At 46.3% G+C, this 16,170-nt stretch overlaps 1 protein-coding gene across 1 annotated transcript in view; it reads right to left on the bottom strand.

The window, feature by feature from the left end:
* CFAP47 (cilia and flagella associated protein 47) overlaps positions 1–16,170 on the bottom strand; it is a 2,697,962-nt gene that overhangs the window by 2,401,452 nt on the left and 280,340 nt on the right. Inside the window, exon 21 of the mRNA XM_085622577.1 lies at positions 13,722–13,816. Coding sequence (XP_085478703.1) covers positions 13,722–13,816 — 95 coding nt within the window. The remainder of the gene's footprint in view (positions 1–13,721; positions 13,817–16,170) is intronic.

The raw sequence follows: 16,170 nt of genomic DNA, 5'->3' as shown, positions 1-16,170 counted from the left end.
ATGATGACAGCCTCGACAACGATGCAGGACTTAACATTGCAAGCCTGCAACTTCTTTGGAACCAGTCGCTGAATGACACATCCTCAACGCAAACCCTCACATCACAAGCCCCCTCATCTATAACCTCCTTGATGACAACACAGGACCTCGCATCGCAGCCTCACAGCCCCCAGAAACTGATGCTGTGCCACATATCTCCAACCCCAATCTTCTACCGCCTCTGCTGCGCAATGCATCCTTGACGTGGGACCACACAACGCTCCACAACCAGGCTTTAAGGCACTTTTATTCAGTGGGCCCATGTAGGTCCCTGTGGGTGCCCGCGTTCCATCGCGGTTTGCTTGAACTTGTGACGTTGTCCCAGTCTGGCTTTGTGCTTTTTGGCGGTATTTTTACTTAAATTTTCAAACTTGCATATCTCCAGTTCTACAAATTGGATCTTTGTCATTTCGGTCTTGCTTTATTGATTAAACCTTACTCTAGTTTTCTAACCTGGTGTGGGATCCTTTTTGTGTTGTGTTTTTACTTTGCTACTGTTTGATGTGTTGCACAAATACTTTACAGATTGACTCCAAGTTAAGCCTGACTGCTCTATGCCAAGTTGCCAGAGGTTTGAGCACAGATTAATTTAGGGTTTGCTTGTGCCTTTCTCCTGACAAGGATTGTGGTTCACGATCGAGTAGAGTTTCACTCACCTCAACTAGCAGTCCAATTTCTTACAGTGAGAATGTGTGAGAATGAGTCAGTGAGCGTCAGTGTGTCTGTGAAAGTATGAGTGAGAAAAAGTAAGGATGAGTGAGTAAGTGTAAATGAATAGATGATAGTAAGAATGAGTGAGCGAGTGAATGTAAGAGCATTACTGAGAATGTGGTGATAAGCTTGCAAATCTGCCATTGGCCCTGGCACACTGAAGGTAATTCCTGGTCTGTAGAAGGCACCAATAGCAAAATGTTGGTGTTGTATATTTGAGGCAATTCTTAGCACAAGAGACATCTGATGGGACACAGATAGCGGCCAAATTAAGTCGGATTTTCAATTGCAATATTACTAAGGAGGAGATTAACGAATCTCTGGAAACTATAGACTCAGCAGTAACCTCAGTTAATTTGAAACTCCAGCAAAACAGATTAATTTGTATGCTTTATTATACTCCGGAGCAAATATCTAAATGGGTTACCAGCCCCAATAACGCAAAATCATACTGCCCGAAATGTTTGGAATTTGCTGCGGATTTATGTCACATGTTCTTCTTGTGTCCCTAAACTGAAAGAATTCTGGGCTGGAATCTCCCTTGCTCTTGCAGTCTGGGCTGGGTATGACAAAGTAGTCACTGAGAAAGAGGTTGCCCTGGGAATATTCTCAGAGGTAGGCTGTCTTACTAAATCTTTTGTCTCCATTGTATCTGTTTGTGCCCGCCTATGTATAGCTCGTTCTTGGATTCAGAGCAAGGGCCCAAGTGTAAACGAATTTTGGGGTTTATTAAGAGATATCTACGAAATGGAGATGGCATTAGCGAAAGTTAGAGGCCCTCGGTCGTGGCGTAAATTTGAAAGGACGTGGACTTGCCTACAATGGGACTGAGGGGCAAAAAAACAAAAAGATAAAATGCAATGTGGATATGTCCCTGTTTTCCGAGTATATCTGTACATGCTCTCTGGTCTTGATTTTCTTTCTTTGGCTCCCCCCGGCTTTTTATTTATTTCTTTGTCTTTGCTTTCTGATCGGTTTTGGTATAATAGTATATCGTGTGTAAGAAATTTTTCTGTCCATGTAACTTGCTGCAATTTTATTTTTGCTTGGGACTATAAAATAAAAAGGATTTAAAAAATTTTAAAAAGCAAATCTGCCATTGGCCCTGGCACACTGAAGGTAATTCCTGGCCTGTAGAAGGCACCGATAGCAAAATGTTGGTGTTGCTTATTTGAGGCAATTCTTAGCACAAGAGACACTTACGACAAAATACTGGCATACTGCAGGCAGTTTTTCGCACATGGGGCACTCATTGTAAAATGCTGGTACTGGCGTACCAGAGGTAATTGTTCACATAAAGGGGACCTATAGAAAATTGCTTCTGCTAACATACTTAAGGAAGTTCTAGGCATTGGGGGCACCCATGGCCAAAGTTTGGAACTAATGCATTGGAATTAATTGTTGGCATAAAGGAGGACAACTGTGGTATATGGAGGAGGGGGACAATGACAGAATACTTGCCCTGGTATACTAGAGGTCATTTTTTATTTAAGGGTCAACCATGGTATATGGACAGCATAAATGCCAACAGTCTGGTATGTGCATATTGTATGCAATTTTTGGCATAATGAGGCACCCATGGCATATGTGAGTCCCTATGACAAAAAGCTAGCCCTGACACACTGAAGGTAATTTTTGGGTTTCGCCTACACAACGCTTGTGCTGCTTTTGTGAAATCTATTGTATTTAATATAAATCTTATAAGGGGCTTATATCCTACCTCCTTGCTTGTCATTTGTTCCTGTGCATGCCACCTACCTTTTCTCCATTTACATTGGCTGTAGCGTGCTGTTTCCTGCACTTACCGATCCTTGGTCCTCTTGTGCTTCTCTTATCAGTTTCCCTTCCCGAAGTACTGTTTCCATCCATGCTTCTGGAACTATTTTCTTTGCCATTGAGCCATCATTCCCCTTCCTCTATCACTCTTGCACTAGTTTTCCTTTCTCCCACTTCTATTTCATTAGTTCTCAATGGGTTTACAAAATCATTCTCACCCTGGCTGCAGCATTTCAAGTATGCATGCCGGCTCTGTTTTTTTTCTTTTATTTATAATTACACAAGGCTTGGAATGCATCGTGCTCCAAGCCTCGCTTTCAGCCCTGAACCCCGCAAAGCCTCAGTCATTTGTTAACTTGACCGAAGGTATCAGAGTGCTTTACATGAGAACCTGCTGCACTACAGATGGACATATTCATTTGGTTATGCACAGGGAAATTAAGTGATTTGCGCAGAATCACAGGATGTTGGAGCGTCACTGCCGAGACTCGGACCTGGTTTCCCAGCTTCCAGGTCAACCGCATTAGCTATTAGGCCACTTCCTCCCCCCTGTTTGTTTCTCTTCCTGATTCTTTGTGGTTTGTTTTGGTGATCTAGCATTTTCCCGTTTGAGATCTGCCACTAATTTTCCTTGTGGCACCAGCTTTGTTTATATGGCCAGTTGCAGCAGCTGCTGTCCCAGGAGCTGAGCGTGCAGAAGTCACCGGAGGAGTCCTACGCCTTGATGCTGCAGAGAGTCCACAATACAGACATGCACTCGTGCTATCACAGCAGTGCCTCTGCCTGGCTAGCACCCTCTGACGCCTGCTTCTCTCAGGAAGCGTAGTTGCAATTCGGAGGAGTTTGAGCAGCAGGGCATGTTATCAGGAGCTTGCTTGAGAAGCCTCTACGCCTCATGCTAGAAAGAAAACCATTCCCGTGCCATGGGATATACATTTTAAAACAATTACTCAACAGCTCAATACTGGATGACTTTACCTCTTTTGGCCTTGGCAGTGTACGTAGCTCAGTGAAAACTTAGTTAAGAATGCTGCATTCCGAAAGCATGTGGAAACTGACCGCCTCAAGTATGTACCTAGGCATGCATTGCGGCAGTATGCATCTTACGGTGTAATTCAATGCGGCCTGCTGGGCTGAAGTTCCAGAGGAAGCATGCAAACATTTGCTTTCACATTTTTTGAAACTGCTGTGTTCTAAATGGGATAGAAGGAAGGGGAAAAGGCGGACATGAGCAAATTCAGGGATTGCACGAACAGTGCCGCAGGGCTGTCATTTCACTTTTTTGCCTTTCCTTCAATGACAAAGGATGAGTCTTAAAGATCTTTGTATGAGAATGAAAAGGTCAGCCAGTTTGACCTTCACAGAACCCAGGCTTTAAAAAGCACTAATATTGAGTTTAGCCCCTTCAAGCAGGGCCGGACTGGCCATAGCGGGCACCGGGCATTTCCCCGGTGGGCCGCTAGGGTGGGGGCTGGTTTTGGCCCCCTGGGGGGGCAGTTTTTGTTACCGGTGTCAGCAAAATCGGCCCCCTGTAACAAAATCGGCCCTCACAAACTGCTCGGCTGCACCCTCCCTCACCTCCGGGGGGGGGGGGCGGCTGAGCAGTTTGCCTGGGCCGGTTTCGGTTCCCAGTCCGGCCCTGCCTTCAAGTACATATGTAACAGCGTTCATTCCCTCAATGATGTTTGCAGTGATGCCATGTCAACATGTCTGGTGTGTAGTCGACAAAGACACTTAGGTGGTATTTACCAGTGTTTTGTGCTCGCGCTACGGAAAGTATTGCATCAATTTACTAATCATTATGAAAGCCCACAGTTGGAGTGCAAAGCTGCGCAACACCCTGCAAGCAACCGCGCCATCCTTAGTAAACCTAGGCTGTAAAGAGTTTTTTTTTATCAACGTTGTAGTATCCGGCTGGGTACAGTCTAGTGTTCCACTGCTGATGTAACCCACACTAGACACCCACCCACCACAGGTGTCACCAGTTAGGTGGCCCTGTCAATAAAAGGGGCAGGGCGCACGTGCCCTGGGCCGGTTACCAGCACCCCAACTATGTCTGTATGTCATTAGTTTGTTTGCATGTGGGCCTAGGGCCCAAGATACCACGATGGCGATGAGCGGGTCGATCCCCACGTGTGGTATCTGTGGACCGCTGTTTGCCTTGCCCCCGAAGGGGTACTGATAACACATGTATGCAGCATTCCCACACCCACGGCGTGAGCGACGGCTCGCAGGCAGGAGGGGACACCACCACTTCGCCAAGGAAGAGGAGTGGGGAGAGACAAAGAGTGAGCCTGCCAAAGTCCGCTGCCCCGCTGCCATCATCCCGCTGAGGGACTAGACAGCGCAGGGAGAAGAGGCCGTCGTCAGGAAAGGAAAGCATCCCGGGACCCCCGCGAGGTGAGTCAGAGCCCCTAGCTCAGGTTTGGCATGACTGCAACCCCTCCAATAAGCCAACCGGCATCCACCCGCATGCGTGCGTCTCCTGCTCCCATACTGGCTGAGGATTAACTGAATATGCCTGCACGACAGTAAAGCAGCCAAAGCGAGCGAAGGAACAGCGCCCCACGCAACGTGTCCAGCCCATCCCAGCATTGAGCAAACCTCACACAGGCAGTCCCAGCCTGATATTGCCGGTCGGTTTACCAGGACAAGGGGGAGCGGCGCCCGTGCAAGGGAGAGTGGACCCTTACAGAGAGAGAGAAAAAAAAAGGCAGAAGTAAAGCTGGCGAAGGATCGCAATTGTGCCGTCACTAGGCAGGCGATAGAACTTTGGAATATGCTGCGCTATTACAGTACCTGCTATGTGGCCCGCGTGACACCTGAATTTGGGCAGCGTCCACTGGAGCCATGCCGCGCCCGCCGCATCACTTACAGGAAAGGCAGCCGTGACTCAGGCATGCTTCAGTGAGCATCCGACCTCACAGGCCAGTAAACCTGCCTCAATGGCCTGCGAAACACTGTGTAGCAAAGAAGCAGTGCAACCAATCAAGAGGTGCCGCTGTCCGCTGTCTGCTGAAACCCCATCCAGGAGAAATATAGAGTCTGTCCTGCACTCGCATGACGCACGGTGGGAGAACTTTGCCGAGGCCCGAGTGCAGCGCCCCCCCTAGTGGCCAAATGCCTCCACTGCCACCGGGTATGAATAAGGAAACCGGCAAGCACAGTGGCCTCCTCCACAGGCCCCAGCTATAAACCATGAGTGACGTCCTGGCAGAGGAAGACCAACTCTGCCCGCAGTCGCTACAAGCCCTTCATGCCTCAGCACTCTCACCCCTGGCAGCTAACAAAGACCTGAGCCAGCAGCACAGCCTGCCACGTAAGTGAGACTGTCGTGTCCTCACAGTACAGGCAGCTGCAGCGCCACCTAGCGACTGCCCAGCATCTGCACCCGGAGTGAAAGTCTCTAGAAGCCATGTCGCGCTGCTGCCTCCTGGAGGAAGAGCCCTACCTCCTACACTCACGGGACTGCGCCCATGACAGCTGCTGCTGTCCGCTAAGGAAACCATACAGCACTGCCATCAACCGCAAGAGACAGTGAAAGGCCAAGACAGGTGCAGAGAGCACCGTCTAGTGGCCCTCTTCAGACACAGCCAGAAGAGATATTGCTGCCTGCTGCAACTGCCCACATCAGCTCACAAGAAGAATAAGGAGGGGAAGCATGTTCACCGCCAGCGCCTACAGCTGCAACGCATAGGGGAGGTAGGATCATGGGAGTGCCCAAAGTTGCCGTAGCAGTCAAAAATACATGAATCCGGCCACAGACTAGGAGAGCATGTACCTGCGTCAATGAAGAAGACAGTAACCCAGCCACACGCAAGATAAGCTAAAGAGACTGAGCACTGCTCCCAGCACACTTGCAGAGAGTATCCGGAACGCGGCCAACTGTTGAAAGGGAGTGAGGCTGGAAAACCCCTGATAGACCCAATACGCACAAAGATACCTCAGCCAAGAGAAGCAATAAGTGGCCAAACAAGGTCCAGCAAATGTACAAAGAGCAAAGGCAGCCAAGCATGCTCCACAGAAGGCGCAAGGAGAAAGGAGAGTGTGCGCGCACTCCCACATGGCTGTCTGATGTCAGCACAAGAGAGAGAGAAATTAGCACCACACGCCCCCAGTGTTGTGAATGGACAACACCGCAACCTGAAAACAGGCACGCCAAGCGCCAGAATAAGGCACTGCGAAGGAACAAGTACCAGAAGAAAGCGTCTTAGAATAAGACTGAGCGCACTGAGCCAGATGCACGCAGAAGGCAGTGCCAATGCATCTGCCAGCACGGGCAGGAACCCAGGAGATAGAGACATCTCCACCGAGAGAGGCACTGTTAAAAGCAGCACAGAGAGCGACCACATCTCTACTGCACCGAGATTGAAGAGGAGAACACAGCACCAAGGAAGTGCACAGCAGCACAGAGACAGCTGCCACCGTTCCAGGAGTGACAGACCGAAGAGAATGCGAAGCCAGCGCGTCCAGTGAAGCAAACGAAGGGCGCAGTCAGATGCGTGCCAAAAGTGAAGCCGACCTGCCAGACGATTGCAATGAAGAAACACTGCTGGAAGGAGATCCCCTACATCTCCACCGCCTCAGCGAAGCCCTGCAGTGGGCCGAAGGCAACATAGTGTCCTCCCTCGCACTTCCTCAAGACGGAGTCGGCAGGGACCCAAGGAAGGCAAGAGAGGAGTCGCACACTCCATGTGGCAGGACGCCACAGCGACAGGCGCTTCGACAGCATAGCGACACATGACCGGACGTCACAACACGCAACGACCGATAAGCCGTCACGCAAAGTGACCAGTCTGGACAAGTGCACCGAAAGAAAGGAAGAAGTGGCCGCCACGATGGCGCAGCCTCGAGGCGCAAGCACGACGCCCTCGAGCGAAGAGACGAGGGACACCGTGAAATCCCAGAGGAAGAGATGGTGCCACTGGAAGTCCCCAAGATGTACATGCAAGTCCTACTGACAGGACAGGCCTGCAACAGGCCCGCAAAAGAGAAGGAAAGATCGACATAAGAGCAACGCGACCAGTGAGACGTCCATGTGAAGCAAACATGAGGCAGGTGGCGGGATGCCACATCCACGTAAAAGCCTGGTCGGAAGAAGGAGAAGAGCGTGGCACGGCGCCACTCCGCAAAGGAGGAAAGAACAGTGGCATGACGCCACAGGGCAGGCAACCACCACAGGTGCGCCGGATGGAACGGAGAAGAGCGACAGGACCAAGGACTTGCACCAGCACTGAGAAAGGTGTTCATCGACACAAGCCAGCCACCGGGGTGCAGAGACGTCCCTGGAGACAGCTTCGCGGGAGGACCTACCGTAAGCCGTTAGCAAGCACGATCTGCGTCCTGGCCCCACGCTTCGCAGTTCGACCGTCCTCTCACCTGTCACCGGTTGCTTGGTATCGATAGCACCACACCTCGCAGTGAACCTGCCTGAAGTCAACGGAGCGGTGCCAAGAAGTCTATCAAGTCCTTCTCACTCCTTAAGGTCGCCCCGACAGAAGATCACCGCCTGTCTGCCCACTGAAGAAAACTAACATCCTTTTACCACCTCCCAGGTGCATCATCACCAAGGAGCATCGCACCACCCGAGTGAATCCACACTCCCCGAACAACCGGCGCTCAAGGAGGCGAATCACTCAGGAACAGTCTGTGCACCCCAGTCAACCTACAGCCTGCCGAAGTCGAGCACACTTGGCAAATGGAAGATCCACCCTTGGGGACTACACAAGACTTGGCCATGGCCCTGTTGGAAGTTCTGCAGCGACCCCTAAGCGTGGCCTACGAGACAGCCCCCACAGCCCACGTGGTCACGTAGCAGTCCAGGGGACAAGGGCTTAGACGGAGTTCCCGTGCGAAGGGAGTCTGAGTAGGAGAGATGTGTCGGCTGCAGCTCCACGCCAGGTGCAGGAAACACGAAGGTCACGGAGGAAGACTGGTCACCCACAAGATCGCCAGAGGAAAGCGCAGAACCCGAGTCCAGATGGCGACGACGCCCAGACGACGACACCACCCTCAGAGGCTACATGAGCGACTTGGCTGTGAATCCGTTGGCAGTTCCTCAGCGACGCCTTTGCATGGCTCACGCGAAGCCCCACACGGTCCACACGGTCCCATGACTACCAGCAAGGAAAGCCATCCAAGAGGCTCCAGTGGCAGAGGAGGCAAGTCGAACGTCGCTCAGCAGTCAGGAGTAAGGAAGGTCACCGAGCACGTCACACCCACAGGAAGGCCTCCCTCACAGAGATCGTCTCCGAATCCAAAGTGGATTTCACCACAGCCCCAGATGCATCGACACTGAACTTTTATACATAGACTTTCTACACCGCAAGACCAGGCCGGTCTAAAAAACATCGCCAAAGCGACTGAAGGCATCCCCACCATGCGGTCCGAGGCTCCAGCACTGCCTGGCTGACAGCCTGTATAGACCTATTTGGTGCTATGTGTTATTTATGTGTTTTTATTACAGGTTGGACTCTCGTTTGTTTCTTTCATTAAAGTTTGGGAGGGATGTAGTATCCGGCTGGATACATTCTAGTGTTCCACTGCTGATGTAACCCACACTAGACACTCACCCACCACAGGCATCACCAGTCAGGTGACCCTGTCAATAAAAGGGGCCGCGCGCGGGTACCCTGGGCCGGTTACCAGCACCCCAACTATGTCTGTATGTCATTAGTTTGTTTGCATGTGGGCATAGGGCCCAAGATACCACAAACGTGACCTTCAATTATGAAGACGTACGTACGCACACGCTAAAAACTCACTGTGCTTCTTTAGTGAATTGTTACTCCAATGATGTTATTATTTAAGAGTAATAATACACCCCGTCTTAACACAGGATTAACAGCCAGAAATTTACGAGGATCTTAAGTGAAGATTCAGCCGGCTTCTTTAAGGGGAGGCTTTATAGCGCAGTGCATTATAAAGATGCAGGAAATTGTATCTTTTACTGCACCTGCCTGGTGCAGGGAGCCATCCTAAACTAGCATTTGCTGGCAGATTGATTTACAATTTTCCTTGTCTCCTTTCAAAGATGAGCAGGGAGATATATATTTTTATGTCTGGGCTGAACGCACGTTTCATTTAATGGGCCTGTGATAGAAAAGATAATTATTGAAATAAACAGAAGTTAAATACTGCTTTACCATATGCACTTTGAATATATTTTCGTGCACCAGGCAAAACAACTCATTGGAATTTCTGAAAGAAAAACGTACTTGTGCCACTGCTAGGTCGGTGGAAAGGTTGTATCAGGTAAAATGGCTCAGTGAGTTAACCACTCGCAGCTGACAACATTTTGTGACCTGCAGATTTTTAGTCTGAATCCTGCAAGACCAGCTCACCCTTCCATTCTTCCCATGTCACCCAATTGAGAACCATTATATTACTGCAAAATATGACATTTACAGCACTTCAAAACTACAGGCATGCGGTATGAAATGCCATATTTAAAAAGTGCAGGTGCAACATTTCACTGCAAGAGTTTCTCTCTATCTAAACTGGTCCCCAAAGTATGTTAATTTTTTAACACCGGTGGATAATTTGACTGCGAAATTTGCAGAATCAACAGTTTAAAAAAATAAAACACAAGAGTGATGTATACAAAATACCAAGGGGACAGCAGGTTAATATCCACCTTGGTTTATACTGTAGGCCCTTCGCTCCCTAAACCGCTATCATAAATTTATGTCCAACTTAGATCTAAAAATTAACACAAAAAGACCTTTACAATTACCTCTGGAAAAAAATCATTAAAGGGTCATGGTACCTACATCACAAACACCAAGATTGATTATACTACAACTTACCCCTATCTAGGAGTGCTGATAGATGAAAAGGGGACTTGGACAAGGGCATTTGAGGCCAGAAAACTCCAGTTTTTGAAAGCAACGATGGCTCTAGTTACCTTCACTCAGAGACTTGGAAAGAGACCCCCTAAAGAAATCCTTGAAGTCTTCCGTCCAAAGTGCATTACCACCGCCACCTATGGCGCAGGCATATGGGGATACGCTCAAGTGGACTCCATTCAAAAAATTGAAAATAGCTTTCTTAGATATCTACTAGCAGTCCCCCAATCTTCATCTACTTATTGCTGCCACCAAGAACTGGGTCTGTCATATATTTCCGACATCATTCGAATGCAACCAATTCTGCTGTGGCATCGCATTTGGACATCTGACAAGTTGCTTTTCACCAAAGCAATCATTCAGGACTGTCAAAAACTAGAATACTCCCAAAAAATCCCCTGGTTACATTACGTACAGAGATTTCTTATTGACCTGGGCCATCCAAATTTCTACTCAGCTCCTCAGGATACGGCAACCATTTCACGTAACCTATTAAAGGCTGAGTGTCTAAAACATCTAGGCGATCTTCGTTTGGCTGTTGAAGCCAATAAACCTTCCGTCCAGCATTCCATACATATTCAAACCTCATGCAATATCGAGCCCTACCTAACTCTAAATTTGCCAACTTATGATGTCTTCTTACTCACTAGATTTACACTCAATATCTTTCATCGCTTTATCACCTTCCCAACATTAATGACTGGTCAAAGGAGCTTTCTTGTTGCCCTTGTGATGATTCTTCCATACAGTCTCTTCTACACGTTACTTTCTTTTGCAAATTTTATCATGAACCTAGAAAACGGTGGTTGAAACCTCTTTTGCAACAAATGGCCCTACGTGAATGCCGCCCGACCTTGCTGGCACTACAAATGTTGGACTCTCTCTTGATATCTTTCAGTATTGCAAAATTTTTAAAATACTGCATTAGGCATCGAACAAATTTATAATCACAACTTTTGATTCCATGACTGCCAGTAGTATTTTAACTAATCTATAAAAATCTGTTTTAAAACTATCTATTTACTTGAAACTTTAAATGAACTATGCATATAAGGTATTTATAAATGCACCTTTTCTGCTATTTTGCACTTGACATTTTCCGTTACCATTGCACTTATACATTCCCAAATAGAATCAATGGTCTTTAAGAAAATGTCCGTTTGTTAGAAATCTGAGTGTTATATCTTTATTGTGTAAACTTTCATTTTTTAATCATGTGTACTTGTATCTTGCTTTTATGGTTTTGCCATGCATTCCGAATAAAGCTTTTATTGATTGATTGATTGATACTGTAGGCACTCAGTGCACCAAGCTTCTATACTCCATAAATTGTGTTTTAAAACATGTTTGTCATTTCATAGCGTTTTATACAATCAATGTTTGCATTAACCTACTAAATGGTACTCGGTTACCATCCTAACAAAGTGTAGAGGTCGACCGTGCCATGTCAGCTTTCAAACATGACGCCCCAGATCACTTCAGTGTATGATTGTTACGAACAGTTTTACCAGCCAATAGAAGTTGAGGTGGGACACTTATTTGTATTCACTTTACAAACTGAAAATGCTGTAATAGAAGTTTTGGCTACAGCTGAAACTAAGATCTTTGGTTAGTTCAAGCAATTAAGCTGTGAATTATAGCCAGAGCCACTGGAATTATGCTGCAAGGGAGGGCAAAATTATGCGGCATGGTTGAGTAAAGTATGCAGCTAGAAAAGGTAAATTATGCGACGAAATGTGGCACATTTTTTGATAGTATTAATTCATTGCTTTGTACTTCTTAGTTTTCTTCTGCACAGCGCTTGCGCGGTGCTTGTGAAATGTCTTGTATGTAACATATCATAAAAGGGGGCTCTTATCAGTTCCCTTTGCTAAACTACAGTGTCCATCGGCTGTTGTGCTGAATTTATTTTTTTGGTTCAATTTCCCTGGCTGCACACATTGAAACAGAAGTGTTACATTCCTAATCTTTTCATTGTGACACCACTGAGGAGTATTCATTTGATCTCACTCTACATTTTATGTGGGCTTAGGTTCTTGAACTCGATGATATCACTTTGTTTATGGGCAGTTATAATAGTATGCGAGCTCGTGTGAAGATCTCATGTCACACTCTCCCCACATTGGAAGAACTGGACAACACTGCCATCTACTGGTTATTTCTTTTAATTGAATATAAAAATTGCTCTTGCATTTTCTCTTCACGTTTTATCTTGCTCAGGTACTGAACAGAGTACTAGTAGTCGACTCAGATATCAAGTCGGATATCTTTGGTTTTAGGTTTTGCCTGTACAAACAGCTTATTGTTAATCATATAGGCAAAACCTAATGAGTTTACTAATGCTTGCTTACTTATATGGGCACCCGCAGCACATTTTGAAAAAAAAGTGGTGAACTACTGGAGAGATGAAAGGTTTAATTGGCTTGGAACACCATGAAATTACTTGAAAATCTAACTAGTGCCCTTTCCTTGTCTATGGCTTTTTAGTACATTTATGTAAAAACTATGCCTTAAAATGCACCGATTTGACCCAGTTTTTAAAAATATTTCTCAGGAGAGAACCCCAAACTCTTCCTATGAGACATCTGGTTCAGCGGCTTAGCTTGCTCACTACAATTTAGGACAAGTATGATGCCCCACCACTTGCAGTGATCATGTTCGCACCATAGTATAGGAAGGGCCACTAAAATTATGTGATTGTGCGGCTGTGGCGATTATTGCATAATTGTATATTTGCTGCATAATCCATCATCTGCTGCATAATCTGTGGATTTTAAAAAAAACAATTGGTTTGTAGCTCAAACGGTTCAAAAGTTACTAAAAACACAGCAGCGCGTGTTATCACGCAGTGAACGGCCCTTTGCAAAGGCTGGATGGACACCTTTCTGTTGCTTACTGCTACATTTGGGTATTAAACTGGTGCTAATGTGGTACATTCAATGCCCAGACAGTGTTAACAAGTGCAAAAAGTACAAATCATAATATTATTTAAAAATGTACCGCATTACACCACACAATTTGCCTTTTCTTGCCGCATAATTTACTCAAACCCACTGCATAATTTGGCCATTTCCTCCTGCATAATTCCAGTGGCTCTGAGTATAGGATGTATCTAAAATAGACATTTATGTTGTTATAGTTATCATGCAGTTATTACGGAATTGCAGCAATGTCAATAATTGTTATGTCATCAGAGTTAAGGTTATGTGAGAAACTTCACGGAAATAGTCAGGGTCAAAGGTGATATGATGTCACTTCCTGTGATGTCATTAACGTGAAAGGGCTACGTGAGGTTACTACTGCTAACCCTGCCATTTTGTTGAATCAATGTGCATGGCAAGCACTTACTTCTTTTGGGTTAAAAGAAAGCAAACATTCCAAAGTGTCCTTTCCTTCAAGCTCCACAGAATACAGGTATGGCTTCTCACGATCAAACAGAACACCTGCAGGAAAAAAATAAAATACATTCTTAAACCCTGGTTGCTATGCAACAATCTTACAAGTCTTGTCAAGGTCCAGTTTGGCTCGGTAAGCTTTCAGCATCTCCAGTTACTGATTACGCACAGCACCGCATACAGTGTTCAAAAGGACTGACATATTTGTTGAAAGCACTTATGTGCATCTAAGGTTACGCATCAACGACAATAAAAACGAGTTCAGTGCAGAAAAAACTGTGAACAATAAAGCAATTAAAGGCAGTGGTGGCCGCCACATACGAAAGGTGGTGAGGAGGGGCGGGGGGGCGCACTGGAGGGGTACTTTAATAATTTAAAAAAAGGTAAAACTTACCATAAGTTGGCAACCGCGTCCCGCATTGCACCTGGTCTTTTCTCTTCCTTGTCCCAGCAGGTACTGGGGCTGCATCAGACTCCCTGTCCCGCGCTGCTTTCATGCTATGAGAGCAGCGGGGGATTTGCCTCAGCGGTCTGAAAAGACGCTTGCTCAGGCACAGGAAATCTGTGCTGTTTCTCTAACCCGGCTGTTCAATACAGCCAGGCTAGAGAAACCTAAGTACGCATGTGTGTTTGGCCAGCCTGAGACGACTGGCCAAACACATATGCACACTTAGGGAAAGCATATAACACTCCTTCTCCCCCTCCCATGCCCTAGTCCTGCCTCTCCCTGCACAGCTAGCTGAGCCAGCTGCTTAAAAATACAACAATAATGAAATATCGTTTTACTTTTTAGCAGCTCCCCTACATTTGCAGAGGAGCCACCCCTGAATAAAGGCAGCTAGTTAGGCGAAGAATGATACGAAATTGGAACTCTGAAAGCATGGTCGAATCACAAAGCCATTTTAAACTCAAGATTAAAACTCGACAGATTTGCTCTGTTCATATATACTTCAAGATGGCGGTATGTGCACGTTAACTGGTACCTATTCTTTTAGTATGAACTCATGGATAGTACAAAAAATAAAGATTATGTTAGCCCTTAATTAACGTACATATTGTAGAAGCTTTACATCCTGCTGTCAGTGTTCTCTGTAGCCTGGAAAAAAACCTTTTTCAAAGCACTCTTTACAAGGGTTCCTTGTTCAAAACTACTTCAAATTTAATGTGCCTTCACTAATTTACAAGTTTGTGCGCAGTGAGGCATCGGCAATTTATCTGAAATGAGCGGCTGGGTGCGTTCATTCAAAAAATAATCAAAATCTCCATTCTTCGCTGGGTATTCTGTCCCCTAAGCCCAGATCTCTTAAACTCTTTTAACAATCTTCTTAAGACAAAGTCGTCTCTACTGCAGCTCCTTAAATTTCCTGAAATATTCTTAGGCAAAAAAAATGTCAATTTCTACTTCCCTCCATTATGCCTTAAATTAAAACGTGTTGTACTACAGAAAAGAGGTTCATCAGAGAGAAGCAAAGCTTGACAGGATGTGACGTAGAAGGAGGAATGGTAGGAATCACACATCTGGAAACAGGGGGAGAAGAATATTCCGATTCAGTAAGAGGACTTGAACAAGTACAGCTAACAACAGAAGAAGAGAGGACAGGATAAAGCCCAGCATAAATATGTAGGAAAACCCAGGGGTATAGCGAACGTTGAAGAGCATACAGCACTGTGCTTTCAGCGTGACACGACTGCACCAGAGTGGAGCCAGGAGTGCTCATTCATTCGACTTTCCACTGCTGCGTGGCTGCTCTTTAGGACGGCACTGGTGATGTTCAAGACCTCTCCTGATTGAACACAGACTAGAGTGTAGCTGAGAATGCTCACAGCTGCATCTGCAAGAGCAAGACTCTCAAACTTGACTTTTCTGGAGTGCGGAAGATTTGAATTTTTGCCTACCACTCAGTGCTTAATTTGTAAAAATGTTTTAAAAAAACACAAGTGCCAGGGCTCTCGCCAGGAGGCCACTGCAGCTTGCACAACACATTGCCCCTGCCATGCTGCCAATCATGGTGAAAACGCAACTGATAAAAAATCACACTCCTACAAGTGTGACAATTCAGACTATTCCAGGCCCCCAAAGCTATGAGAATTGCTTGGGCGGCAGGTAATAGTCATTTTTAATGTATATTGAATTATTAATTAAAAAATGTTGTGGTCATCTCTAAATTAGCCAGGCAGTGCCACCTTGTGGCAGACTGTCAAGTGCCGGTGCTGACAGTTAAGTGCCAGTGCCGAGCACCAGAAACCACCGGCTCAAATTTAAGCACTGCTACCACCTCAGTGTTAGGCTTCCTTTGACAGGTCATTCTAAAATCTTTGCATTTAGATAGCCACAAAGTGTTGTTGTCATACCAGTGCCTCGAGATTTTTCTTTTGAGACCAAAGCAAATTTTTCATTACTA

Source organism: Triturus cristatus, chromosome 8 (genome assembly GCF_964204655.1).
Source record: "Triturus cristatus chromosome 8, aTriCri1.1, whole genome shotgun sequence".
Classification (NCBI taxonomy): domain Eukaryota; kingdom Metazoa; phylum Chordata; class Amphibia; order Caudata; family Salamandridae; genus Triturus; species Triturus cristatus.
The sequence above is the reverse complement of the archived record's forward strand: the minus strand, read 5'-3'. Positions and strand labels throughout refer to the sequence as shown.